The 24813-nt window shown below is 43.3% G+C and overlaps 6 protein-coding genes across 7 annotated transcripts; 3 read left to right on the forward strand and 3 right to left on the reverse strand.

Moving 5' to 3' along the window:
• Window positions 1–18: 18 nt before the first annotated feature.
• BCIN_15g02070 (hypothetical protein) lies at window positions 19–4742 on the forward strand. The gene is made up of 4 exons (XM_024697462.1): window positions 19–951; window positions 1110–1216; window positions 1269–1771; window positions 1830–4742. Exons 2-4 carry the CDS (start codon window positions 1115–1117, stop codon window positions 3952–3954), a joined length of 2730 nt encoding a protein of 909 aa, XP_024553277.1. The 5' UTR covers window positions 19–951; window positions 1110–1114; the 3' UTR covers window positions 3955–4742.
• A 2689-nt stretch (window positions 4743–7431) lies between these two features.
• On the reverse strand, window positions 7432–11944 carry Bcatp2. The gene is made up of 8 exons (XM_024697463.1): window positions 11797–11944; window positions 11567–11712; window positions 11367–11452; window positions 11266–11308; window positions 10696–11207; window positions 8492–8531; window positions 7754–8432; window positions 7432–7690 (listed from the first exon to the last, which is right to left on the reverse strand). The coding sequence occupies exons 1-8, from the start codon at window positions 11805–11807 to the stop codon at window positions 7678–7680; spliced, it is 1530 nt and encodes a 509-aa protein (XP_024553278.1). The 5' UTR covers window positions 11808–11944; the 3' UTR covers window positions 7432–7677.
• Window positions 11945–12177: 233 nt separating this feature from the next.
• Window positions 12178–15814, reverse strand: Bcglc3. Of its 2 annotated transcripts, none has more exons than XM_024697464.1 (7): window positions 14850–15814; window positions 14677–14790; window positions 14507–14631; window positions 14360–14459; window positions 14192–14304; window positions 12482–14140; window positions 12178–12431 (listed from the first exon to the last, which is right to left on the reverse strand). In XM_024697464.1, the coding sequence occupies exons 2-7, from the start codon at window positions 14753–14755 to the stop codon at window positions 12405–12407; spliced, it is 2103 nt and encodes a 700-aa protein (XP_024553280.1). In that variant the 5' UTR covers window positions 14756–14790; window positions 14850–15814; the 3' UTR covers window positions 12178–12404. The 2 variants fall into 2 exon arrangements, with proteins under 2 accessions (XP_024553280.1, XP_024553279.1); XM_024697465.1 differs by having other exon boundaries at window positions 14846–15814.
• A 147-nt stretch (window positions 15815–15961) lies between these two features.
• Bcmcx1 lies at window positions 15962–18710 on the forward strand. Its single transcript, XM_001549495.2, has 2 exons — window positions 15962–16652; window positions 16705–18710. Exons 1-2 carry the CDS (start codon window positions 16232–16234, stop codon window positions 18120–18122), a joined length of 1839 nt encoding a protein of 612 aa, XP_001549545.1. The 5' UTR covers window positions 15962–16231; the 3' UTR covers window positions 18123–18710.
• Window positions 18711–18851: 141 nt separating this feature from the next.
• On the reverse strand, window positions 18852–20388 carry BCIN_15g02110 (hypothetical protein). Its single transcript, XM_001549496.2, has 3 exons — window positions 19840–20388; window positions 19421–19614; window positions 18852–19305 (listed from the first exon to the last, which is right to left on the reverse strand). Exons 1-3 carry the CDS (start codon window positions 20054–20056, stop codon window positions 19219–19221), a joined length of 498 nt encoding a protein of 165 aa, XP_001549546.1. The 5' UTR covers window positions 20057–20388; the 3' UTR covers window positions 18852–19218.
• A 2228-nt stretch (window positions 20389–22616) lies between these two features.
• BCIN_15g02120 (hypothetical protein) lies at window positions 22617–24445 on the forward strand. The gene is made up of 4 exons (XM_024697466.1): window positions 22617–22879; window positions 23048–23177; window positions 23243–23927; window positions 23981–24445. The coding sequence occupies exons 2-4, from the start codon at window positions 23049–23051 to the stop codon at window positions 24181–24183; spliced, it is 1017 nt and encodes a 338-aa protein (XP_024553281.1). The 5' UTR covers window positions 22617–22879; window position 23048; the 3' UTR covers window positions 24184–24445.
• The last annotated feature ends 368 nt before the right edge of the window (window positions 24446–24813 follow it).

A 24813-nucleotide genomic window follows, 5' to 3' on the forward strand; every position in this document is an offset into this window, starting at 1 on the left:
ATAACACATAGGCATCTAGGTACGCTGGTGGTGGTGTTCTTCATGTGGAATAGATAATGTCAAAATCAGAATATAGTCTTTTGATTGATAGTGAAGTGAAGATTGGAGGAACCACGCACGATGAGGATGATGGAGGTGTGATGGATGGTGTGATGATGTGATGATGTTGAGGTGTCTCCTTCTCCTTCTCCTTCTCCTTCTCCTTCTCCTTCTTCGTCTTGATCCCCATCTTCATCTCCATCTCCTTCTCCTTCTCCATCTCCATCTCACCCAAAAGCGGGCGAGGTTCTGAGTGGTAAAAGTCTATTCTCAGACTACTTCCCACCTACTGGCCCAGATTCTCTCGCTATTACCAAACCACACATACTATATTAGAGCAAGGACCCCAAGGAAAGAAAAGCCCCGACCTACCCCGACCCCGACCAAACAATTCCACCACGACAATCATCAAACAACCACCACCACCACCACACTACTCCTCGCAACCTTACCCCCGTACCGCAAATCCATTCATCCATACACAATTACATACTACATACTACATACCACATACCACATACCACATACAACCTGCTACATACAACCTGCCGACCACGTTCACCATACAATATTATAACTTCAACGTCCCTCGACAAACTACACGAATTCGATAAGAAAAGGAGAAGGGCGTTTAATTGGCAGAAAGAGAATAATAGATTGAATCGCGAAAAGATAACGATCCCCTTGAACCTGGGACATAATTCAATTCGCCCTTCCCCCATAATTTCACCTTGTCGCGACTTCTATTGTGGTGCATATGGTTTGGTTGCGACAATGATTAGGCCGTGATATTCACCAATAGCTACGAAACGTCACAATAACCAAAAAAAATTATTCAGACCTTTCTATTGTCAAACTACCCTACCAAACAACTTCACGTTGCGCGCATATCGTACATCCGTTTGAATATTGGTAAGTTTCCCATTTCACCCTCTTCAATTCATTCGCCTTTGTTTTCGATGAAAGATATCACCAAAACATCTTCTCGCCAAGAATGTCGTCCATACACCGCGATCGGACAGTGGAGAAGAGATTTGATCCATTCGTGATTGCTGATATGCTTGCTACAGAGAGGATGGAAAAGAAGAAAGCTATGGAAGTCGCTTCGAGAAACACAGCTTCCATCGGAGGGTTGCAAAACCTCTTTCGTGATTTTGCCCAAGATGAACTCCCAGAAGTGAGCTCGCACATTCGAGGACTGTATTACCACATTTATTGACTGCTTGCAGATGCCGCACCTCTTGGAAATCATCGATGCCGACAAAGGAAGATGGAATTCGCGATCACACGAAGAACTCATAGGCATACCTTGGAACCTACCTCACGAACACTCAGAAGCTCGCAGGCTTCAATACATGACTGTTTTTTCTACAGGAGATCGCGACCTTCAAGTTCCACGAGCTTTTGATCATGAAGATCCAGTCGAAAGTCCAACGAATAGTGGCGGTCGAAGTAGTTTGAATACTCCTCAAAGAGACCCAAACAAAAAGTTCTCTCTCGCGGCTTATCAAAAGATGAAGAAAGATGGAATCAAGCCTACTCCAAGAACATCTGATACCCCGGATTCAGTTCGTCCGAAAGGTCATGCAAGAACAACAAGCAATATCTCCAATGCGACTCCAACGGCTCGCGGATCGTTCGAGGGTTCTTCAAATGGCGAAATACAAAGGAATGGGTCTGCGGTACACTCTGCGAACAGATCAGAGCATGTAGTCAAGAATGGCATTGATAGGTATGTTCAATGATTGATATATTCATAATACTACTAGCAACCGCTAAGAACGTCATAGAAACCCCCCTTCCCGAAGCAACCCAAACAAACCACATCATCTCACCAATGGCACCAATGGCGTCAAAAATCGCACAGAACAAACAAAGGATTTCTCGAGATCAAAGGAAATCAATGCATCACAAAACAAATCATCCACAAAAATGAGCCCTTCAATTCCTACATGGAATGCACCCATGAAGCACAGCTTACCTCCTCGGCCACAGTCTCCGCGAAGAGTGGTTTCAGATGGCAGAAACAATAAACGATCACTTGAATCGGATGAACCATCACATGCAGAAAAGCGTGCCAGAACTGATCGAGCGAATTCGCATCTTCAAAAAATCGTCAAACCAGATAATAATTCATCCAAGGGAAAAGCCCCTCCTTCCAATTTGAGCAAGTCAGATGACCATGCATCTAAATCCTCCAGAGGAACGGGGGAGACGAAGTCATACAAATCATCAGGAAAACCTATCAATCATTTACCACCCTTACTATCACCACTCCCTGCCGATTTAACAACTCCTACCACATTTGATAGCCCTAAGAAATCGGATCAAAAAGTATCCACGTCGAACACTCCATCAAAGCCCAAACCTTCTGTCAGTGGAAAAAAGCCTCCACCCAAAGAGTTATCACTGCAACAAGAATCGCCAACAACTCCTCCAAGAACTGCATCACCCTTCGTACTTCCGCCGCTACTTTCACCAACACTTCCCCCCATTGTCGAAGCAGCATTGGCGGAACATAAGCAAAAGGAAGGAGAAAAAACTACTTCTGCACCTGAGCATCGTCAAGAAAAATCAAATTCATTGACCGTTGAAGAACGTCATACTCAAGCTCGTAAACCAGATGCACCTGGTGTTGCTCGTAAGACTGTTACTGGTGCCAAAGTCGGTCATCCTCCAAAAAGATCCGCATCAAATACGCCCTTACAAAAACCTCGCGAGGTTTCAAAAGCTCCAGCTACGAGTCAATCATTAATCGTCAAGTTGCCTTATTCTAGGAGAAAAGCTACAACTATTGAACGATTAGTTAGATTATCACCAAGACCTTCACAAGATTTTACGAAACTTGAGAATATCAGAAAGAAGGAAGGTTTTGAAGCTATGATGGCTTACGATCTAAAGAAAGAGAAAGCTCCTGTTTTATCCGCCAATATTGTTATGGATCAATCGGTATCAGAATCTGAAGAGGATGTACCTTTATCAACTCAAGGCAGAAAGACCGTCTCTAGGAAACGCCCTAGTGATGTTCTACCTTCAAAGCCTGAACCTCCAACAAAGCGGGCTAAACGTCCTGATAATCTTGATGTTACGGCTGCTAGAAAAACTGTCCCCAGTCCATTGAAATCTCCTACCCGCCCTGGACCATCTCAAAAGGGTTTACTTGCTACACCCAAGAAGAATGAGGGTTCTAGGGGTACCGCTATGGTCAGGGTTTCTTCTAGTGATGGAAATCCTCAAACTCCTCAAGGCGCAAATATCACTGTAACGACTCCGCAGAGCATCTCTACGAGCAGATCTGACCAACTTAAAACTTTGGCTTATAGTCTCAAGAAGAAAGGCGAACGTGAGACAAGGATTAATGGTAATCAACACCAACTTAAGCCCGTTGCTGAACGAACAGCTGGAGTTATAGTTGTGATTGAAAGTATCTGTCAGTACATGAGATATTTCAAAGGACTTCCTTGTGCTAGTCCTAGGGAGACTAGTTACAGTCAAAGAAGTCAGAATGCTCAAAATTGGGATACAATTATTCCAATGCTTGCTTGGCTTAAAAATATCAGTGAAGATATTCCCGTTCTTCAAGTATTATCTGCTCATCTTAATGCTGTTTGTCTTGAAGTATCAACTCGTGCTTTTATTAGCATGCCTACTTCACCAGGCAATACTGAAGATGATCGAGCAAAGGATCGTGGAATTTGGTCTAAACAACAATCACAAGATTTGAAAAGGCATGATGCATGGAGACAAAGTCATCATGTTGGATATAAACTTTTGAAAGATTTATCCTCAAGGGGTGAACCTACAATTATTGGACCATGGACTAGTGTTGAAACAATTACGGCATATTGCATGGAAGTTTGTACAGCATTTAACAAGAAGGATAAATGGGGCTGGAAAAAAGAAGTTGACTTTTAGTCACTTTTTACACTTCATGCTGGTTATTCTACCTTGCTACGATTGCTACAACACAATCCTCTTTGTAGTAAAATCCGACGTTCTACGAATACGAAAATATAATTTCTCGGAAATGCTTCTTTATTATAACTTTACTTCTTCATATTTTTTGTTGTTACACACTTTTTCTATAGGTACAATACCCAAAGCATTTCGGTGGGAATGGTATAGGATGGTCATGGAAATTGGAACGGTGTAGGTGTGGGTGTGGATGGCGTTTGCGATATTGATTTTATTTTTCGACTTGAACTTTTGCACATTATACGGTTTATTTTTTTGGGATGGGAGAATTGGCACTATACCCAGAGATGTTGCAATTGCTTTTTTTTTTACTTGCGGTGGGAGGATTTGGAATGCGATAAGGTATGTTGTATTGGGGTTTTGGGTGGGATAAGTAAAAGAAGGGATGGGATGGGAGGAAGGAGCTTAGGATGTATAACTGAATAGGTGAATGGTCTTTGTGAATTTTTGATGCATTTTTTAGGGGGTTGGTGGTATGTATCATAGAATGATGGATGGATGAAAGTGATCAAAAGACATATAGTATATGCATGCGAGATATTGAGGATATTTCTACGTGTGATATCCTACGTATGGTATGCATTAAATGGAATAGGAATGGGATGAAAACACTGGAGAGGTAATATACTGAGTTAAAGGAGAGGTGCTTATTAGTATATGGAAAGTTGAAGATGAAGTAGTATATGAAAAGTAGTATTTAAAAAATGTTGAAAATTTGTATGTGTGCATGTGAAAGTAAATTAATGGGTGGATAGATGGATATGCGAAGTGTTTGATACATCGTGAGGTTTATTGGGTGAGTATTCGAACTTGGTGTGGTGTGGTGTGGGTGCTGGTGGTCGGTATTTGGTATGTTTTATTTTTATTTAATTAATTAGTCGGTTAGTTAGCTAGTGTGATGTGGATGGGGAGTGTTATGAGAATAGCGTAGTGTAGTGAGTGTAGTATAATGAGTGTAGTGATATAGTGATATACTAATGTAATGATATCGTATATCGATAGAGTGTATAAAATTGCTCGGTAAGCGAGGGGGAGGGGAGGGGAGGGAAGGGAAGGGAAGGGTTCAGATAGATAGTGGAAAGTAGGTGAATAAATAGGTAGGTATGTAGATGAGCAAATAGGTAAATGGATATAGATGAATATAGATAAGTATTAACTTGCTATATGATGTGCGCCTCGATGTGCGCAAGCCTTGATGTGAATATCAATTTTATATCTGGGCTTCTTTCTCTCTCTCTTTCTTTCCTTGAGATGTTCTGATTACAAGGAACCTCGAGAGATTTGGTGTTTGGTGTGGGAATGTGTATATGTTCTTATCTGAAGAGTTGATTACAAATTCCAGATTTCAAATTTCAAATTTCATACATTCTATATTCTATGTATCGTATGGGATCATAATATCAGGGTTCCTAGAGTGGGGATGTTTGGTTTGTTTTCATTATTATTATTATTGTTGCTATCTGTCTGTCTTGAGAAAAATAGTATGAGATGAGAGGAGATGAGATGGATTGTTTCGATTAAGAAAGTTGAATTGATTGATTGATATGTATATGTGTGGTTGTGTGTTTATGTATATATGCAAGTATATATATGTATGAATGTATGAATATAAATATAAATATAACCTCAAATACTCTATGATATTTTGAATTATAAAAAGTGGAGATATATATATATACACATACGTATATACTGATACATCGATTATAAAGCTCGTCGAGTTAGATGGGGGATTAGGTAGTTGGTAGTTGGTATTTATGAAAGGGTTAACGAAGGGAACGGGAAAGGGGGGGAGGGAGAGGGGAAGAAGAGGTACAATGTTGAGATGTAATAGTAATTTGATCATTCATTCATTCATTCATTAATTTAATCATCTATAAGCAATTATACGAGGATCATCACTTGGTTCTAGTACCCATAACGAGATCTACTTGGCTATAAAAGAGATGAAGTATGTGTCTATATCTATATATATTGTTCTTGTACGTGTCACATGCATACATACATGCGTATATATATATATATATATATATATACATATCTACATACATATCTCAAATTCCATAGCATGATATTTTTTTTTCCCAAGCTCTAATAACCATATAGGCTCCCATTTTTTCACACTCAAATCAATTTCAACTCCGACTCCAACTCCCGTACTCATGTCCCCTCGCAGCCTCGCTAAACAACCACTCACCTCTTAAATCCACATCCATATCCAGATCCAGATTTAGATTCAGATTCAAATACATAAACATAAACAAGTAAAACCCCAACTAGCCACCTAAGTAACCAACCAATTCATTCATTACCATCACAAAAACCATCACTACAATCATTACTATAACCAAGATCTCGACCTCGATCTCGCTCGACTTTGATCAAAACCTAGTGAGTAGAAAAGAAAAGATGATTTGGGATCTAGATCTAGATATATATATGTCATCATCAGCATCAGCATCTCAAATACCATACTGTATATACTACACTACACTACACTACACTACACCTCAGTGTAGCCTAGCCTAGCCTGACCTGGTATGACATGACATGACGTGACGAAGTAGTATGAGGTAGTATAAACATGATCAACCAACTACTCATCTTGTTGTTATATATACGGATATTTACACACATACACACACACACACACACACACACATATGGGGATATAAATGTCTTCTTACTACAACACTTATTAGCTACTTAGCTACTCTACTCTACTCTAGTACAACAACGACGACGATGATGATGATAACGATGATGATCCCAAAAGCAAGAAAAATATCCAGACCAACAAGGGACGTAGAACCTATCTACATTTCCCACCTAAACGTATGTATGTATGTAGATAGGTACATACCAAATTCATCCACAGACACAGACACAAGTAGGTTGATCTGATCGGCTCTGAAGCGAGTATAGAAAGAAAGTCCCTCCACGATATAATTTTCTCAAAATTTCAATCCCCCAAAGTATCCGAGAGATTCAAAGCATTTCCAACACTCAAAACGTCTGATAGATTCAAAATATCTAAATATTCAAAGCATTCTAAATATCCAAAACATTATAAAATTTCAGAGCATTTCAAAGTGTTCAAACCATTCTGAATACTCAAAATCTTTCAAACATTCAAGATAATATAAATATCTAAAATATCTGAGAGATTCAAAACATTGGAAAACCCAAGGCATCACAAAGGATTCGATTTCGCATCTGCATTGCACACCTAGAGCATCCCAATGCAAAATTCATCTTAGGATATTGAACCTTGGTATCTTGCTCTCTTTCCCCAGCAGCGAAGTTGTATTGACGACGGCCACATAAAAGGCTCAAAGTTGTTGATAGCATGAATACCTAGTATACATGCAATACTTCAAGACATTCACAATACATTAAGTCACATACCATCAAGCATTTCCCAACAAGCAAGGAATCAGACATCGAATCATTTAACATCAATAAAGAAAATAGTTGGTGAGTTGTTACAAGGCTTAGCTTTTAAAAGGCGATGCGATAATCAGAGGATATTTTTCTGTCTCGGACCTTCCCAAGTCTGTACACAGCCCAAGCTCCAACGCTGCCTACCCATTCCCTTTTTCATTCATCTTCATCTCTCATCCTTCTGGAATTATACACATCAACCCCTTTCTATCATCTCATCTATTGCTTCTCCCTATAAATCATTAACGTTAGCATATTGCAATTACACAAGGACATTCAATTGGTAATAACTTACAAATCAGCGAGAATCTTCTCTCCCTTAACACGTGCTGATGCAAAGTCACCAACCATATAGAAAGCACCTTCTGGCAAATCATCACCCTCTCCGTTCATGATAGATTTGAAACTGGAGATTGTGGTCTTCAAGTCAACGAGAACACCCTCGATACCGGTGAAAACGTGTGCGACGGTAAATGGTTGAGACAAGAATCTTTGCAATTTACGGGCACGCTCGACAGTCAACTTATCAGCTTCTGACAATTCATCCATACCGAGAATGGCAATGATATCTTGGAGGGACTTGTACTCTTGCAACATTTGTTGGACACGGGTGGCGGTATCGTAGTGATCTTGTCCGACAACACGAGGATCCAACATACGGGATTTGGAGTCAAGGGGATCGACAGCTGGGTAAATACCCAACTCAGAGATACCACGGGACAAGACAGTGGTGGCGTCCAAATGGGCGAAGGTAGTAGCAGGGGCAGGATCAGTCAAATCATCAGCTGGTACGTAGACAGCTTGGACGGAGGTAATGGAACCCTTGGTGGTGGTGGTAATACGTTCTTGCATAAGACCCATGTCGACGGCGAGAGTAGGTTGGTAACCGACAGCAGAAGGAATTCTACCAAGGAGCGCACTGACTTCAGATCCAGCTTGAGTAAATCGGAAAATGTTATCAATAAAGAGCAAAACTAGTTAAAAAAGTTAGCAAATTTCATTTTCCGATGGATACAGATCTAGAAAAACTCACCATCTTGTCCCTGTTCTCGGAACTCTTCAGCTATCGTTAACTAAATGTTTGAATAGTTATTAGTAATTGTACATAGATATAAGTTGTATTGGTTCCAAGATGACTTTGTGAAATGTGTGAAAGGTTATTAAGATTTGAGTCGCTCGACTCTCTTGGCATGAGACGGTGTAGCCTTATGTCTTCTCAAGTTGTAATCATTGCCGAAAGCCTTGTCGCATGGGGAGCAATAATGAGTCTTGTTAGCCTTTGCAGCATCACGAACAGCAGCATAGGCGATGACACCATTAGACGGTGCAGACTTCATAACACCAGCCAGACGATCTGCATGAGAGGATGTGAGGATATGCTTCTTGAGAGCTGAATCACTCTGCAAAGCAATCTCACATGTATCGCAATAGAAACGACGAAGCTCCCTCGATTTGTTTTGACTCTTAGCAGCAGTCTTGTTGACCTTGTCCTGGTTGTTCTCAGACCACTTCCTCTTGTCTATGCGAACCTTCAGAATGTAAGCTTCTGGATCAGCAGCACGTCTCTTTGCTCGATGTTTCCGACTGTTTATATTGCCTAGTTCTGTGGCTCTTGCAGCACGAATAGCAGCAACAGCTTCAAGTTCTTCTTTGCTGAGAGTGAAACCTCCTCGAATGGCCTCCTTCAGTGAGAGATGAGAGCATAAAGGTTTCCACTCGACTGTATCTCGACGCCAGATGTATAGATGTCTGAGGTACATATCTGTGATGGCAGCGATGCAAGCGTGAAACATGATAGTGAACATTGCCTCAAGGGCTAAGAACCGAGCTCGAACACGAGGGACAAGGCCGATTGTTGGCGTTGGACTCCAACAAAGTACTCCACGGTGAGAGATATGGTAGTTGTCTTCGAATGCTTGTTTGACGAAGCGTGGAAGATTGCTAGCACCTGGCTTGTAATAGTGGAGTCTGCTAGCGACACCATTCAATGAAGACGTCCCTGATCCAATATATAGTAATGGTTGGCAACCTGCCTTTTCAAACAATAGAGCGTATATACCCCACGTTTGACTAGATGGTGAAGGTAGACTTTTGAAAAACGCGATCGTAGGTGGCTTGTTTGCTGCAAGAATAGAGCCAAGATTCGGAGCCAAAGACAGAGGTGAACAATCGGCAATAATATCGTAATTACTACGGTCTTTGAACAGTTCTCTGAGGTCAGGGTTTATATACCAGTGGGGAGCGTCAACGTTGACAATCCTGAATGTCAGGTCATCGACAAGGTTGATTGACGTTGAAGAGGTCAAGCTCTTGATTGAAGACTTGGCCGATATTTGGCCCAACAACTTCGCAGATGTGCCAAACAAAGTTGCAGATTGAGCCAAGCCAGAAGATTGACCAGAAGAGAGACAATCGACAAGGTTGATTGACGCTGAAGAGATCAAGCTTTTGGTAGAAGAGTTGTTAAACTTGGCCGACCATTGGCTAGTTGCAGGATGATCAACAACGTTGAAGCTCGAGTATTTGATGGCAGACTCGACCAAAGGTTGGCTTGATGTTACAAATGGTTGACCAGACTTGAACGATTGGCCAGTTGTGGGACCATCGACAACGTCGATAGACTCAAACGATGTTTTGTCCAATTGACCCAAAGACTCTGAAGGTTTTGAGGTTGTTGAGATTGAGGGTTTGATGGTAGAACCGACCAAAAATTGACTTGACGATTGTTCAAACAACTTGGTCGATACTGAGAGAGCTTGTGGGTTTGTCTTCAACCAAGTCTTCAACAAAGAAGTTGAACCATGATTTGGTTCGAAGGACGTTGACTTCGATTTGGACTTCGACTTCAACTTCGACATTGTCTTTGGCTTCCACCCGCACGATCCGATCGATTACGACCAACCTTCCTTGAGATTCGACTTCGATCTCGACTTCTTGGTGACATTACGAAGAAGAAAAAGAGGAAGAGGAAAAGAAGATAAAAGTATTGAAACTCCATTGCGAGAGCAAGAGTGCAGGCGGAAAGTGCGATGGGAAAATATGAAAGCATTGAAGGTATGAGATATCAAGGAAGGTAGGAAGGTGTTGAGGGAAGGTATGAAGTTAATAAGGGAAGGCATGAAGGTGTTGAGGGAATTTATGAACGTATCAAGGAAATGTGAGGAGTAAATAAGAGGTGGGGAAAGGTGCCATAGTGGATAGGAATAGAAAAAAACAACAACAAAAAATGATACATACGCCAGTAAGAGCAACACGAGCACGAGCTCCGGGAGGCTCGTTCATTTGACCGAAGACCAAAGCGACCTTGGAGTCTCCATCAAGTTGGATGACGGAGGTCTCTTGCATCTCCTTGTACAAATCGTTACCCTCACGAGTACGCTCACCAACACCAGTGAAAACGGAGTAACCACCGTGTGCCTTGGCGATGTTGTTAATCAACTCTTGAATGAACACAGTCTTTCCGACACCGGCTCCTCCGAAGAGACCAATCTTTCCACCACGAGCGTAAGGAGCGAGTAAATCGACGACCTTGATACCAGTGACCAAAACTTCGGCAGCGGTAGATTGTTCAGTGAAAGGTGGGGCATCGGCGTGAATTGGTAGTCTCTTGTCACACTTAATGGGTCCACGTTCATCGATTGGGTCACCAGTAACGTTCATGATACGACCGAGGGTTCCTGCACCGACTGGTACCGTGATTGGGGCTCCAGTGTCGGTTGCGCGGTGACCACGGACTAAACCTTCGGTACCTATAAACGAGTTGAGTCAATCTTTGTACTTTTATCCTTCAAAGTCGAGTTCTCTTACCATCCATAGCAATAGTTCTGACGACATTCTCTCCCAAATGTTGCTGTTGCCCGTGTCAGTCCGTGTTCGACGTTTATTTATTCCTTGTATTGTTGACGTACTGCGACCTCAAGGATGAGTTTGTTACCACCGTTAGTGGTCTCGAGGGCGTTAAGAATGGGTGGGAGCTTCTCGGTATCGAATTTAACTGTTCAGATGTGGTCAGTATGCAGTTGCAGGGTACTTAAAGCTCGTCCCCCATATGTTCCCTAGATCCGGAGTTTGACGTCGTTGCCGAGAAAGAATTTTCCATGCCACTTACCATCAACGACGGCACCAATGACTTGATGGATCTTGCCGTGTACTGCACTATCACTAGCAAATCTAGCAGAAGCAGCTCTTAAACCAGTTGACAAAGCTGGTCTGAAGGCGCTTCTTGAAGCCCGGAGGGCAGAGTTTTGGATGGCGCTATAGAAAGTTTCAAAGTTAGCTCAATTGGACCGTTGCCACCCATTGCGGCAGGGCTAAATATTTTGAAATATAAGTACGTACCTCCTGAACATCTTTACGGATGAAGAAGAGCGTTGAAGATGTGAGTGGAGATACAAAGATTGATGGAGGTATGGTATTGCAAAAAGAGGAGGTAAATTGAAGCCAGCAGCAAAATGAGCTTCTCGACTAATTGTTAGCGTATACCCCCACGTGATGGCGTAAATTCCGACTTCCCGTTTTGACCCGAGTTGAGATCATCAACAACAACGTCGATATCAGAGAGACGAGACCAAATCTTGGAAAACCGTACATTATGGATTGATTAGACAACTGTTCAGTTCACGCCTTGGTTTTACCAAATGGTACTTAATTATTACATGTGTAGTATTATTTGGTTGGATTTACGAAGCATAATCACACACATTCATTATCCCACCAAAATTATTTCTTTTTTTGATTGGCGGGGGAGAAAATAAAAAAATCTATTTTTTTCTTCGCTGCAAAGGCTCGCTCACATAGCTAAAATAAATCTATCAACGTGGAGAGGTATTGAAAAAGCAGAATTGTCATAATTTTTCCTTCTCCAATCTCTGGGTCATAAACTCTAGATTTATTTTACTCATTCCATAAACCTGCTTGCCCGCCGAATAGCCTTTTTTCCTACTAATTTATAGTGTAGATTCGAGTGCCAACACCTATATACCATTAGTCTCTCGTATCAGCTGTTTGAAGAGGGAAAACTTACGATTGCTGTACGGGTTGGAATATATACTTGAATAAAGTTCTTTCTGTCGTTCCATGCAAAAGGTGTTGTGAAGAAGCGTGTTGAAGAGTCGATTCTTTCGAACCCTCCAACATCCTTGGTATCAGTGTTGAGAACAGCTTTGTAAGTACCCTCTTGTTCCACGCCAACTCTGTAATCTACGAAACTTTGTGTTGGGTTGAAATTGAAGATCCATAACAAGCCAGCTCGCTCAAAGACAATGACCTTATCAGACTCATTCTTCAAGCTAATGTAAGCTTGATCGCTGTGTAACCATCCATACTTTTCTTCAAGATGTTGCATATGAGAATCGAACTCGTTCAATGCTTTGTAACGAAGAAGATCATCATCTGGAAGGTTAAATTGACGACGTGCATACCAAAAGCTGTTGTTATTGCCTTCACGAGGGAAGTCGAGCCATTCTGGATGACCGAATTCGTTACCCTCGAAATTAAGATAACCTTCACCTCCAAGACCGGATGTCAGGAGGCGAATCATCTTGTGTAATGCCATTCCACGCTCGATAATTGGCGTGAACTCTGTAAGTCTTGACATATTTGTATACATCTCTGCGTCACACAAGTGCATCATAATGGACTTATCTCCGACCAATGCTTGATCGTGACTCTCGCAGTATGCGATGGTCTTCTCACCATGACGTCTGTTTGTCAAAGTAAAGCAGATATTTCCAAGATCCCATTCGTCGTCCTTCTTTTCTTTGAGGATCTTGATCCACATATCAGGAATGGCCATAGCAAGTCTGTAATCAAACCCTACACCACCGAGTGCTAATGGTAAGCACAGAGCGGGCATTCCCGAAACATCTTCTGCAATAGATATCGAATCTGGATAAAGTTGGTGCAACATCTCATTGGCAATCATGAGGTAGACGACACCGTCCTCATCAACAGCTGGACCAAAGTACTCATGGTAACCACCAGAAAATCCCGTGCCGATTCCATGATGGGTATAAAGCATGCTCGTAACACCGTCAAATCGAAATCCGTCAAAGTTGTATTCATCCATCCAGAATCTCAAATTGCTGAGCAAGAATCTCAAGACTTCATGAGATCCATAGTTGAAAAGTCTACTATCCCACAACTCATGCTTTCCTTTAGGACCCTCGTGGAAATAGCAGCTGTCAGTTCCATCGAACTCGTTGAGCCCATCCAACACATTTTTGGAAGCGTGACTGTGAACCACGTCAAGCAGCACAGTGATCCCAAGTCCATGTGCGGTATCTATAAGCTCTTTCAGGTCATCAGGTGTACCATATCGACTGCTTGCAGCAAAGAAACTGTTGATTTGATAACCGAAACTGGCATAATATGCGTGCTCCATGATAGCCATAAGCTGAATAACATTATAACCCAAATGATTTATTCTTGGTAGCATGTTCTTGGTGAACTCCTTGTATGTGGAAACTCGTAGTTCCGGGGAAGAAATACCAACGTGTGCCTCATATACTCTAACACTTGCTGGCTTCTTTGGTCTGGGGTGCTTGAAGACATATCGTTCGGACTCAGGTGGGTTCCAAAATCGAGCATCGTAAACTGGGGAGACGGAGAGGTCTTGTGTGACATATTTGATCCATGCGGGAATTCGTTCAATTCGTTCGCCGGAAGGTGTAATCATAGAGATCTGGTGGGGTCAGTGAGGGGTAGTAAAACAAATATCGCCAGAGCAGCTTACCTTAATTTTAGAATTATGTGCGACAACTGGCTTGCCATTCTTTGCAGGTAGAACAATTTCGAAAACTCCAAAAGGATCCTTCTTCATAGGGTGAGACTCGCGGTTCCAATCGTCTGCACTATGTTAATGTTTGACGTCCCGAGAGTTATGAAAGAGGGAGAGACATACTGAAATCGCCAATCAAGAATGCTTGTGACGCACTCGGAGCCCATTCCCTATATGTAATGTTGTTCTTCTTATCGACATTAAATCCAAACTTCTCGGTACCCTGGTATGGTTAGCTGTGGCCAAGGGATCTATAGGAGCTTGACAAACTCTGCTGAATTTCTCAATACCACCTTCGGTATCGTCGATGGTTTTAATCCATTGCTGTGCTTTTGAGAATCTGTGTTTCAAAGAATCTCTGAATGGTTCGAGCCATGGATCAAGTTGGATAACGCCTAAGTTGGTCAATATGGAGAACAGTCTCGGATCGTTGAGCTTACCAGTTCCGTCATTTGGGATTCCCTTGGGTGGTGCGTTCTCCATGATTGAAGTAGTTGCCAGTTCATTTACATTAGCCATTCTTGCGTGTGATGTTTTTGACAGATTGTATGAGGCTGGGGAATTTAATTTAGTCTTTTATTGGAGAAAGTCGAGCTAGTAAGTTCCTACCTACCTAGTTCCTAGCACTCTCCGGATTTGAGGAGCTATGATGATGGGGGTATGATGGTATGTATGGTTTAGCTCTCGTGCAACCGCGCAAACAAGATAAGGGAGGGGCGCTTAACACACGATGCAAGTTGAGATGGGCAGAGACGAAGAGAAAAGTCGCGAGTGATGGTAGAAAAGAAAAGAAAAGAAAAGAAAGGAAAATGTTCATTCAACTTATGGTATTTTCTTTTTGGAGAGAAATCCTTTGCACATGCGGGGTCTTTTGCTCTTTTTTCTCTTTTCTTCTCTCGCCATTGTACGAGTAACAAGTGGCTATCGATAATGCAGGAAATGATTTGCCTGGTGTATGTGATTTGTCTGAATTGATTCCCTATCCTCCCTCCCTCCCTAGGGATCTGCCAATGCTTCTACTTCTGGAAGAACTTGTTGAGGAATTTAACCATTTCACGCCTTTTCCAGCCTGAAGCAAAGCCCAACTAAACCTGGGAAGTACTTACGAGCTTAGGTATCTACCCTGCCTAGCAACAACAGCGATAAAGCAGAGTGAAGCGAATTCTGGGCGAAGGGCGAAGGGCGAAGGGACGAGGGACGAGGGACGAGGGGACTGAGGACTGACCTGACTGGACCTTGTTGTAAACGCCTGCAAGCCATCCTGCTCGGGCGTGTTTGGCATTAGTGACGTCGATCCCTGTCATATGAGAAAATCAACGAACCATTCTTGAACCGTTCGTGCACCCTTCCATGCAATCAATGAGCTTGTGTGTGAAGACTCGCAAAGACAACGTAGCGATGGGAGAAGTCATCGGCAGTAGAAAGTTCTTTTACTTGTATTTGTGTGTATTGAAATGCTAGGCGATTTCTTCGTAGCTTTGATACTAGAGACGAATAGGTATGAAATCAAAATCAAAGCCATAATCAAAAACCATAATCAAAAACCATAATCAAAAACCATAATCAAAAACCATAATCAAAAACCATAATCAAAAACCATAATCAAAAACCATAACAAAGTTTATAAATAACCCTTTTCCTTCTCTTTCCTCTCTTCACTCACCCGTCACTCAAATTAGCATTCATCCCTTTCATCCCACTTCCCATTTTAGTCCACACACTCCAGATTTTTAACAGCTAGCTTGGACCAATTAGAAAACTCTCACCCCGCAACAAGATGTTCATAGCGTCGGCTGCCGTAGTGCCGCCGATATCGACATCATTGTCTCGCGCAATCCGATGTCAATCATTCACGTGCATTGCGCTGTACAGCCTCAAACCCTTCAAATGATTTCTAGCATGTTATGATCAGAGTTGATAGATAATCTTGTTCTTTGATGCCCAAGCCATTCTACGGCCATTTGTTGCCCAGATGAGAAAATACATTTCAACAACATGTCCCCGATGTCGGGACTCAACCGGATCTCCCATTCCAATCCTCGACTCCTAAGAACTTGCCACCGGTCTCTTCATGTATCATCCATTAGACGTTATCGAGATGCACAGTTCAGACGCTCTGATTATGATGGACAAGGTTGGACTTCATCATACGAGCCAGGTGCTCCAACAAAAGGTCCCCTATCGCAGGCTTCTAAACATGGGGTTCCAACCCTCACCCCTTTGTCGTTGAAAAACCACTTGGATAAATTCGTTGTTGGACAAGATAGAGCCAAAAAGGTCACATGTGTGGCTATTTACAATCATTATCAACGGGTTCGAGAGTTGAGAAGACAGGAAGCCGAGGAACAGGAAAGGAGGGACCAGTATAGTAGGAGGCATCTATATGAACGGGAGCGTAGTAGTCATCCTGTTGACAGTAATTATATTCCTACACTTCACATGGAATCTTGAAATTAACATCACACCAGATGAATACGTTGGTCACGCCATTCAAACTGCCGACCTGAATGCTTCGTACCGTGAGCGCGAGTATGAAGAAGAACCCGAGCTAGGTTCCAGACCACTAGAAGACCCGTCTCAAAATCGTACTATCATTGAGAAATCAAATCTCATGTTATTGGGACCGTCCGGTGTCGGGAAAACCTACATACTCCAGACTCTAGCCCGTGTCCTCGAAGTTCCCTTTGCAACAGTCGATTGTTCTTCCCTAACCCAGGCTGGCTACATTGGAACTGATATTGAATCATCCATTGAACGTTTACTCTTGGCTTCATCCAATTCCATTCAAAAGTGTGAAACGGGAATTATCTTCTTCGATGAAATCGACAAATTAGCCAAACCGGCTGTTATGACCCATGGCCGTGACGTGTCAGGCGAAGGTGTCCAACAGGGTCTTCTCAAAATGATTGAAGGAACCACGGTCACTGTAAACGCCAAATCTGATAAAAATGCTTCCAACTCAAACCGAAGCATGGATCGTGGAGGCCGAGAAGCAAGTCCCCCTGCTAGAAGCGAACAATATACGATTGACACCTCAAATATCCTCTTCGTATTCGCCGGCGCCTTCATTGGGCTCGAGAAAATAATCTCTCAACGGCTTTCAACCGGTTCATCCATCGGGTTTAATTCTTCCCTCTCCTCCTCATCTTCGTCCTTCTTTTCCTCCAACCCATCAAAAGAAAACCAAAAGGATATCCTTGTCCATGCCACCTCCACAGACCTCCAAGCCTATGGTCTCATACCCGAACTACTCGGCAGAATTCCAATAACTACATCGCTTTCTCCCCTCTCTCTTCCTCAATTAGTATCCATTCTTACGGAACCTCGCAATTCTTTAGTAAAACAATACACTGCGCTATTTGAAACCTATGGTTCTCATGGTATCATCCTCCAATTTACTAAATTGGCTCTAGAAGCCATTGCTTCTCGAGCTCTCTACGGTTCCTCTTCTCCTTCATCTAAGGAGAACAAAGGCAAAGGAGAAAAAGGAACAGGCATCGGAGCAAGAGGTCTCCGTTCCATTATGGAAAACGTTTTGCAAGAAATTATGTTCATAGGTCCCTCGTCACCTAATATCCGCTATGTCCTTGTGGATGAAGCATTTGTCAAGGGTCTCGAATCTACATCTACATCCTCCATAAATATAGAAAACGAAGGAATAGATGGAACGGGTGAAACGCGTCTTCCCCGCTGTTTTCCACGCAACCAAAGAAACATCTTCGAAGAAGCAATCGAGCTCGAAGAAGAGCTCTGGAAACAGCGAAACGGTATTTTAGAGAAGCAGAAGGATGGGAAGGAGGGGAAAGAAGGTGAAGGTGATGGTGATGGTGACAAGTCCATGGTCAGTTTCCAGGAATATAGGGTTGTGGTTGAGAGGGGGATGTGAGATGTAGAATGCGAAATGGAGGAATTGGTTCTCGTTTTTCGATTCTCAATCACATACCGCACATACAATATTTGATCATTCAGCATCCCAAAATAACCAATCCCCAAGCAAAGGAAAGCAAAGAAAAGCAAACTAAAGCAAGCCCTGCATCACAATGCACCAAAAGCAAGAAAAAGAACGCAAAGCAAAGAAGAAAACCCCGGGTAACAAATCAAGACCGATTAATCGATTGATTCGAAAAAAGAAATCAACGAATAATCTCATATCTGCTTTTGGGAAGGGAGGAGGACGAGTTGTAATAATCTGCTTCCGATTCCGATTTTGGTATCTATGGTTGGATTTGATCCCATCCCCAATTTCGTGTTCGATTCACCGTTTGCATGTCTCCAATATGCAGGATTTCACTGTAGAGGTACGGAGGGAGGAAAGGGAGGGAGTTCGGCGCGTGTGCATGCATGCATGAGGGGTTTTGATATAAGCAAGGAAGAAAGGAAGCAGGAAGCAGGAAGCAGGAAGCAGGTAATAGTGATGATGAGCAAATAGGCTGGTATCTAGATATGAAAATGGCGAAATGGCATTTGGCTCTCACTGTTATGTGCGTATGTTCGTGTATAGCAACAAACTACGATGTACAGATTGAGGATATGCAAAACGCAGTCCCGTTTTGAAATCAGTTAACTTTGCAATCTACCCAATCCAAGCATTCACAAAAGCCAGGTCTTTTAAGCATGCGCACGCAAAAAAACATGGAATCATTCACGAACTGTTGTACAAAAAAGTTCATTGTAAAATTGGATCTTTCATCTCCCTCGCTCACGTCTCTCTCCCCACCCCCGGATTTATTTTCCCACCCCTAAATTCTATGCACAAAACAATGCTTTCCATCCGCCAAGATCCCCTTTACAAGAAATCTCCCCTCTTCATCATCTCATGCAGATCCCATTCGATTTCTGTTCCATCCATCTCCAGGCTCACATCCATCCAACAAAAGAAATAAGAGTTTGTATGCAGGTAGTTTTTTCGAATAGCACCGTTCCGAGTAGGGTATGTATTCTTTTCTTTTCTGGCATTATGTATAGTTGGTATGAGGGAGAATTTAGTTCTTCTTGGGTGCAGATTGGACTTGACCGGGGCCAGAGTATCCTTCGGAGGAGAGACCACTGATGGGTTCGGAGTTTTGTGCCTGTAGTGGAGAGTGTTAGTTTTATATTCTTGTATATTTTGGATGAATCTCAAGCTCAAGAACGGAGAACCCGGTTGGGCATGAGATCTGTGGGAGTGACAAAAAATATACATACTCTCAAGTATTCGTTTGTAGCCTCTTCCCATTCCTTGTTCATGGTAGATGGAGTTCCCTTTGCGAATGATCTAATGGTGAGGAAAAGAGCGAGGGAAACACCAACTCCACCCATTGTGTATCCAAAGACCTTCCATCCTTCTCCTGGGGGGGTTTGAGCTCGTGGTCCGTGGGCGCCAAAGGCAATGTAGTAAGCTGTTTACAATATCTGTTAGCTTCGTTGTTTCCCTCAATCTCGATTTCAGATTCAATCTCCATATCCATCTCAGTATGTTATAGCTCCGCAACCTCCTTCCCAATCAACTCATGATATGAGCTGTCTCCAATATAGCTCTCTGCAGTTTATCAAGCATCTACCTCCTTCCCAAAACCTTCATGTGTAAAGTCCATATATCCCACCCAAAAAAGAATCTCACGTACCAGCCTTCTTCTCTTGTAAAGTCAACTCGGCCCAATTAATCTTCATGCGATCCCTCAAGTTCATCCAAAGCTCGGCTTGTTCCTGCGGGGGCATACCCTCCCACCTCTTCTCGATATCGGCCAAAGTAGGATTACTGATCGCATGAGTGGAAGCACATCGAACCTGGTTTCGAACCACAGAGCCCGTGGCGGCGCGGACAATTGATGTGCGGAGCATGTTTGCGACGAGGAGGATTATGGGTTGGAGATTTCGAGAGGCGTTATGCGTGCGGACGAGTGTTGATACAAATTGTAGAGGATAGAGCTACGTACGAGTTGGAATGGGTGGTGGAGGATGGGGCATCGGATGACTTTGGAGATGCTTTTCGTTAAGCGAACTAGAGGTCCACTTTGCAGAGTCACGTGGCAAGTTTATATCTTCAAGTTTGGGGGATTTGAGGTCCTCGGGATATGAAGTATGTTATTTTTCTGGTTTAGAATAAATGATGAGTTACTAAGCCATGATTGAAGCTCTTTTGATCTCGTTGCAACTTCATTTGGTTGATATTCAAGACTCTTGGGTTTGACGAATCAACGTCATCCGGTTGGCCATGATTAAATTTTTTGCACGTTTATAAATTATCAAATGTCGATTGGATGATGGGGTTGCTATGAAACAGTATCGGATATTGAGAGATTGATATAAAAGTTCTGCTCTCCGAAGAATGGACTTTGTAGAATTGGACATCCATTTGCATGCACTTCGAGGTACGTACCCAGCCATGGTGGCATCATTCGTTCGTCATGATATGATTAGATGTTCCGATATCGAGCAAGAGGAAAAAACAAAACAAAATAAATTTGTTTACCGACGGCATGGATGACAGATCCCGCGGCTGGCGATTGCATCATTCGTCAGCAGGTACATCGACACCGTAGCATTTTGGATAACCCGGCGCCGTCTTCAAGCTCTGCGGAGTATACCAAATATATCATTTTCGAAGTCTCTTCATCAAATACTGTAGATGTGATTGCAGATTGATGTCAGTTCCGCACCTGGAGATGGGGGACGAGTTCTTCAATTGTGGGGTACATGGTTGCTAGCCCGAGATATATCCTTCGACAGCTGTTGACCTGGGGTGCAAAGGTCTAGTGGCCATCGAAGTTGTCCCTGGGCGAATGAAATAGAAAGAGACGATTTGAGACCCGAGTTTTGCTTTGGATAGATCGAGGGGAGTGAGGATTGAGTTCGATACTACTTCGCATGTACGCCTTGAGGTGGGCAGTCCTGTGAACCGAAGAAACGTGACTTTGAATGGCCGTTTGATTGTGATAGTTTCTATTTATAATATTCGAGTCGCTGGCGTCTGCTTATCTTCTCTGTCTGGAAATTGAAAGCTGGAAGCGTGTGAGGATGGGTAGTATGAGCTTCTCGACGCACGATCGAGGTGCTGTACATACATTTCCAAGCAGCGCAGTGGTGTGGGCTGGCACGGCTGGCGACTCTACGACTACCACGGCCTCAGTAATTTGTAACCATGCACAAATAGAACAAACACACGATGCACAAGCAGACAAGCAGACAAGCAGACAAACAAGAGCCTTCTCTGCATCCGTTTTCTCAACAACCCTTCAAACACAAGCTTTTCACCATTTGGCCACCGTACCATCGTGCGTGGGGCGTTGTCAGAGAAAAATAAAAAGTCCGAAAATGAGGCCGCAGAAGAACGGAGTCGAGAGGTTTAATCCCTTATTCAGCAAAGCTCAATATCTCATCCTCACCAATTTACGAGATGATGTGAAATTGATTAACGTTATGATTAGAACTCTTATTATAAAGCCATTTGACTCACTCAACGGTTATCATGTAAGAAGAAAATCTCGACGCCGCACGTGTATTGGGTGAGTGGAGTGATTCATTGGCTTCAGTGTTGGCTGACACAATCCGGTATGAGAGCAATGCTTTGGACTCGAAGACCAAGAACTCCGAGAGGCGCAGGTTTGAACGATGCTACGATGCTACGATGCTAAGATGGGGTGAGATTGCACGACTTCTGGATGTCCGGATGTATAGACTTTATGTATCGTGTCTGTAAATACCATGAGCGTCAGATATTCCGTGAGAACAAGATTCTTTCGCCTCGGATCGCGATAACGCGGATAAACGTTAATAGAGTGTCTCGCTCAGCATACCCGGATTGCCGTGGTCTACAAGCAATCGAGCGACGGATTCCGATACATCAAGATATCAACCTATGGCAATTGAGGGGCTCGAGAGGTTCGAGGAGTCGAGCGGTAACTTGTAGGAGCGGTAACGATGTTGTAAACGGCTGATGTGTGAGTGGCCGTTGCGCACCTGTCTGGACACCCGTTTGGATGCTGCTTCGTACCGACCTATCCAAGCACGGCACAGCTATACCCAACAAGCTTGTCGAGCACATACACATAGAAGCGTGCAATGCGCAAAGCTTATCAGTAGGCACGCTCGCACGCAGGCTCTTGTTAGACAGGACACAGAAGCACCAAGTGCCATGAAAGTTTATCATCCACCATACGAGCAGCAAACCTTGTCGTGATTGTGACGACTAGGGATATAGAGTAATCTTCATACTAAATGCCTAGCTGGGCATTAACGCCAGCCTCTCAAACGAAACCAAGCACGTCAGGAGTAACACGTAGGTACTTCATGCTTCGAGAAGGGAACACTGACTTTCACCAATGATCTTGGCGTTGCAGAGTGCACACGCAGCTAGTACATACCCAGCCTCGAGCCAGCATGTGAATCACCATTACTATTTGAGGGACGAAGGGGGAGGGGAGGGGAGGGGAGGGACGAGGGACGAGGGACGAGGGATGGATCCAGAAATCCAGATCATCCAATACACGGCACGGTCCACATACATTCATTCCACGCTAAAGGAGGGGCGCTACCGTAAAATTGATTCAACAATGACCCCACCAACTATATGTCCCCCTCCCCTCCGTTTCTTCCTTTTCCTACATAAACAATCAAGTCTCCCTCGACAAAGTCATCTCAAGAATCATCAAAATAATCATACAAGTAAGTGTTCTTGTGTCTTTCTCATCTCGAGCTCAATCCCGCCGTCATCCCTTTTCCATCTGTAGCTGCAACGGACACATCCGAAGCTGTCTTTAACCTTCCAAGCTATCTGGCCCAAGAAACAAGTCGAAAGACCTTTCTTCAAACATCTTCTAACATCGTTCTCAGAATGGCTCCTACTAAAGTTGGTATCAACGGTTTCGGACGTATCGGACGTATCGTCTTCAGAAATGCTATTGAGCATGATGACATTGACATCGTCGCTGTCAACGACCCTTTCATCGAGACTGAATATGCCGTAAGTTTCCGCTATCGGAGCTCCCGCAGATATCAAGGACCCGAGCTAATTTATGTTTTGCACAGGCATACATGTTGAAGTATGATTCCACCCACGGTCAATTCAAGGGTGACATCAAGGTCCTTGCCGATGGATTGGAGGTCAATGGCAAGAAGGTCAAGTTCTACACCGAGAGAGACCCAGCCAACATCCCATGGGCTGAGTCTGAGGCATACTACGTCGTCGAGTCCACCGGTGTTTTCACCACCACCGAGAAGGCCAAGGCACATTTGAAGGGTGGTGCCAAGAAGGTTGTTATCTCTGCTCCTTCTGCCGATGCCCCAATGTACGTTATGGGTGTCAACAACGAGACCTACACTGGTGATGTTGATGTTATCTCCAACGCCTCTTGCACAACCAACTGCTTGGCTCCTCTCGCCAAGGTCATCAACGATGAGTTCACCATCATTGAAGGTTTGATGACCACCATCCACTCCTACACCGCTACCCAAAAGACCGTTGATGGTCCATCCGCTAAGGATTGGCGTGGAGGACGTACCGCTGCTCAAAACATCATCCCATCGAGCACCGGTGCTGCCAAGGCTGTCGGAAAGGTCATCCCAGTCCTTAACGGCAAACTCACCGGAATGTCCATGCGTGTTCCAACTGCCAACGTCTCAGTTGTTGACTTGACTGTCCGCATTGAGAAGGGTGCTTCTTACGATGAGATCAAGGCCGTCATCAAGAAGGCTGCTGATGGTCCTCTCAAGGGTAAGTTACTCCATTACTCTTTCTTCGGCTCTAATTTGCTAATCGTAACACAGGCATATTGGCTTACACTGAGGACGATGTTGTCTCCACTGACATGAACGGTGACAACCACTCCTCCATCTTCGATGCCAAGGCTGGTATCTCCCTCAACGCAAACTTCGTCAAGTTGGTTTCCTGGTACGACAACGAGTGGGGTTACTCTCGTCGTGTCCTTGATCTCCTCCACTACATCTCCAAGGTTGATAACAAGCAGTAGGAGATTTTTGCTCAGTCTTTAGGAAGTAGTCAAGACTCTGACCACCATTTGGCAGAGAATTCTTGAAAGGCAAGCTCTGATACCATGTCAGATGCCAAATTTCATTAAAATGAATAGTTATTACCGAGTAACGATAAATGCCTTATGATAGCGTTAAGAATGAAAACAAGCTCAAGAACATGCTATTGTCTTTATGTGAAGTTCTTGCATTTCACATGTTCTGATATTGATGTGAATTATGTAACCACGATTTCCGCTTCCAAAGTCTTCCCACCCTTGACCCGATGCCATTTCAAAAGGTATGTTAGGAGTAGTAGTAGTGCCGCCGTGTTCATTGGCTTTTTCTTTTAAACTAAGAACTTCAAATATAACGAACTCCGTCGATGTCTGAATAGAGAAAGTAACCTTCGTTGCCAATGTATTTCAAATCGATTCATGCTATCGGATTAAAGACCCAGGACGTTTGCTTTCTTACAATCGCTCTCGCTATGATATCCAAGCTTAAATGAGAATGCAAGCAATTGCCGAATGAACATGCTATGAGAGTCCCTAAAGGGGCCCAAACTATGGAGAAGTAAGAAATCTTTGGTTGGATTTACATTGGGTTACATTGGGCTAGAACCTCTCTTG

The sequence above is a fragment of the Botrytis cinerea genome, chromosome 15 (genome assembly GCF_000143535.2).
Source record: "Botrytis cinerea B05.10 chromosome 15, complete sequence".
Taxonomy (NCBI): domain Eukaryota; kingdom Fungi; phylum Ascomycota; class Leotiomycetes; order Helotiales; family Sclerotiniaceae; genus Botrytis; species Botrytis cinerea.

Excerpts from the sequence above, each read along its gene's own strand:
- BCIN_15g02070 (XM_024697462.1), top strand. The coding sequence starts at position 1,115 with ATGGAAAAGAAGAAAGCTATGGAAGTCGCTTCGAGAAACACAGCTTCC. Across the intron at positions 1,217-1,268 it reads CCCAAGATGAACTCCCAGAA|ATGCCGCACCTCTTGGAAAT; the intron begins GTGAGCTCGCAC and ends GACTGCTTGCAG. Across the intron at positions 1,772-1,829 it reads GTCAAGAATGGCATTGATAG|AAACCCCCCTTCCCGAAGCA; the intron begins GTATGTTCAATG and ends AGAACGTCATAG.
- Bcatp2 (XM_024697463.1), bottom strand. Across the intron at positions 11,309-11,366 it reads AACTCATCCTTGAGGTCGCA|CAACATTTGGGAGAGAATGT; the intron begins GTACGTCAACAA and ends CACGGGCAACAG. Across the intron at positions 11,208-11,265 it reads CAGAACTATTGCTATGGATG|GTACCGAAGGTTTAGTCCGT; the intron begins GTAAGAGAACTC and ends ACTCGTTTATAG.
- Bcglc3 (XM_024697464.1), bottom strand. The coding sequence starts at position 14,755 with ATGGCTAATGTAAATGAACTGGCAACTACTTCAATCATGGAGAACGCA. Across the intron at positions 14,632-14,676 it reads AATCCCAAATGACGGAACTG|GCGTTATCCAACTTGATCCA; the intron begins GTAAGCTCAACG and ends TGACCAACTTAG. Across the intron at positions 12,432-12,481 it reads TTCCAACCCGTACAGCAATC|GTGTTGGCACTCGAATCTAC; the intron begins GTAAGTTTTCCC and ends AATGGTATATAG.
- Bcmcx1 (XM_001549495.2), top strand. The coding sequence starts at position 16,232 with ATGTCCCCGATGTCGGGACTCAACCGGATCTCCCATTCCAATCCTCGA. Across the intron at positions 16,653-16,704 it reads TAGTAGTCATCCTGTTGACA|ATGAATACGTTGGTCACGCC; the intron begins GTAATTATATTC and ends ACATCACACCAG.
- BCIN_15g02110 (XM_001549496.2), bottom strand. The coding sequence starts at position 20,056 with ATGCTCCGCACATCAATTGTCCGCGCCGCCACGGGCTCTGTGGTTCGA. Across the intron at positions 19,615-19,839 it reads TTTACAAGAGAAGAAGGCTG|CTTACTACATTGCCTTTGGC; the intron begins GTACGTGAGATT and ends TATTGTAAACAG. Across the intron at positions 19,306-19,420 it reads CTACAAACGAATACTTGAGA|GCACAAAACTCCGAACCCAT; the intron begins GTATGTATATTT and ends TCTCCACTACAG.
- BCIN_15g02120 (XM_024697466.1), top strand. The coding sequence starts at position 23,049 with ATGGCTCCTACTAAAGTTGGTATCAACGGTTTCGGACGTATCGGACGT. Across the intron at positions 23,178-23,242 it reads TCATCGAGACTGAATATGCC|GCATACATGTTGAAGTATGA; the intron begins GTAAGTTTCCGC and ends TGTTTTGCACAG. Across the intron at positions 23,928-23,980 it reads TGCTGATGGTCCTCTCAAGG|GCATATTGGCTTACACTGAG; the intron begins GTAAGTTACTCC and ends ATCGTAACACAG.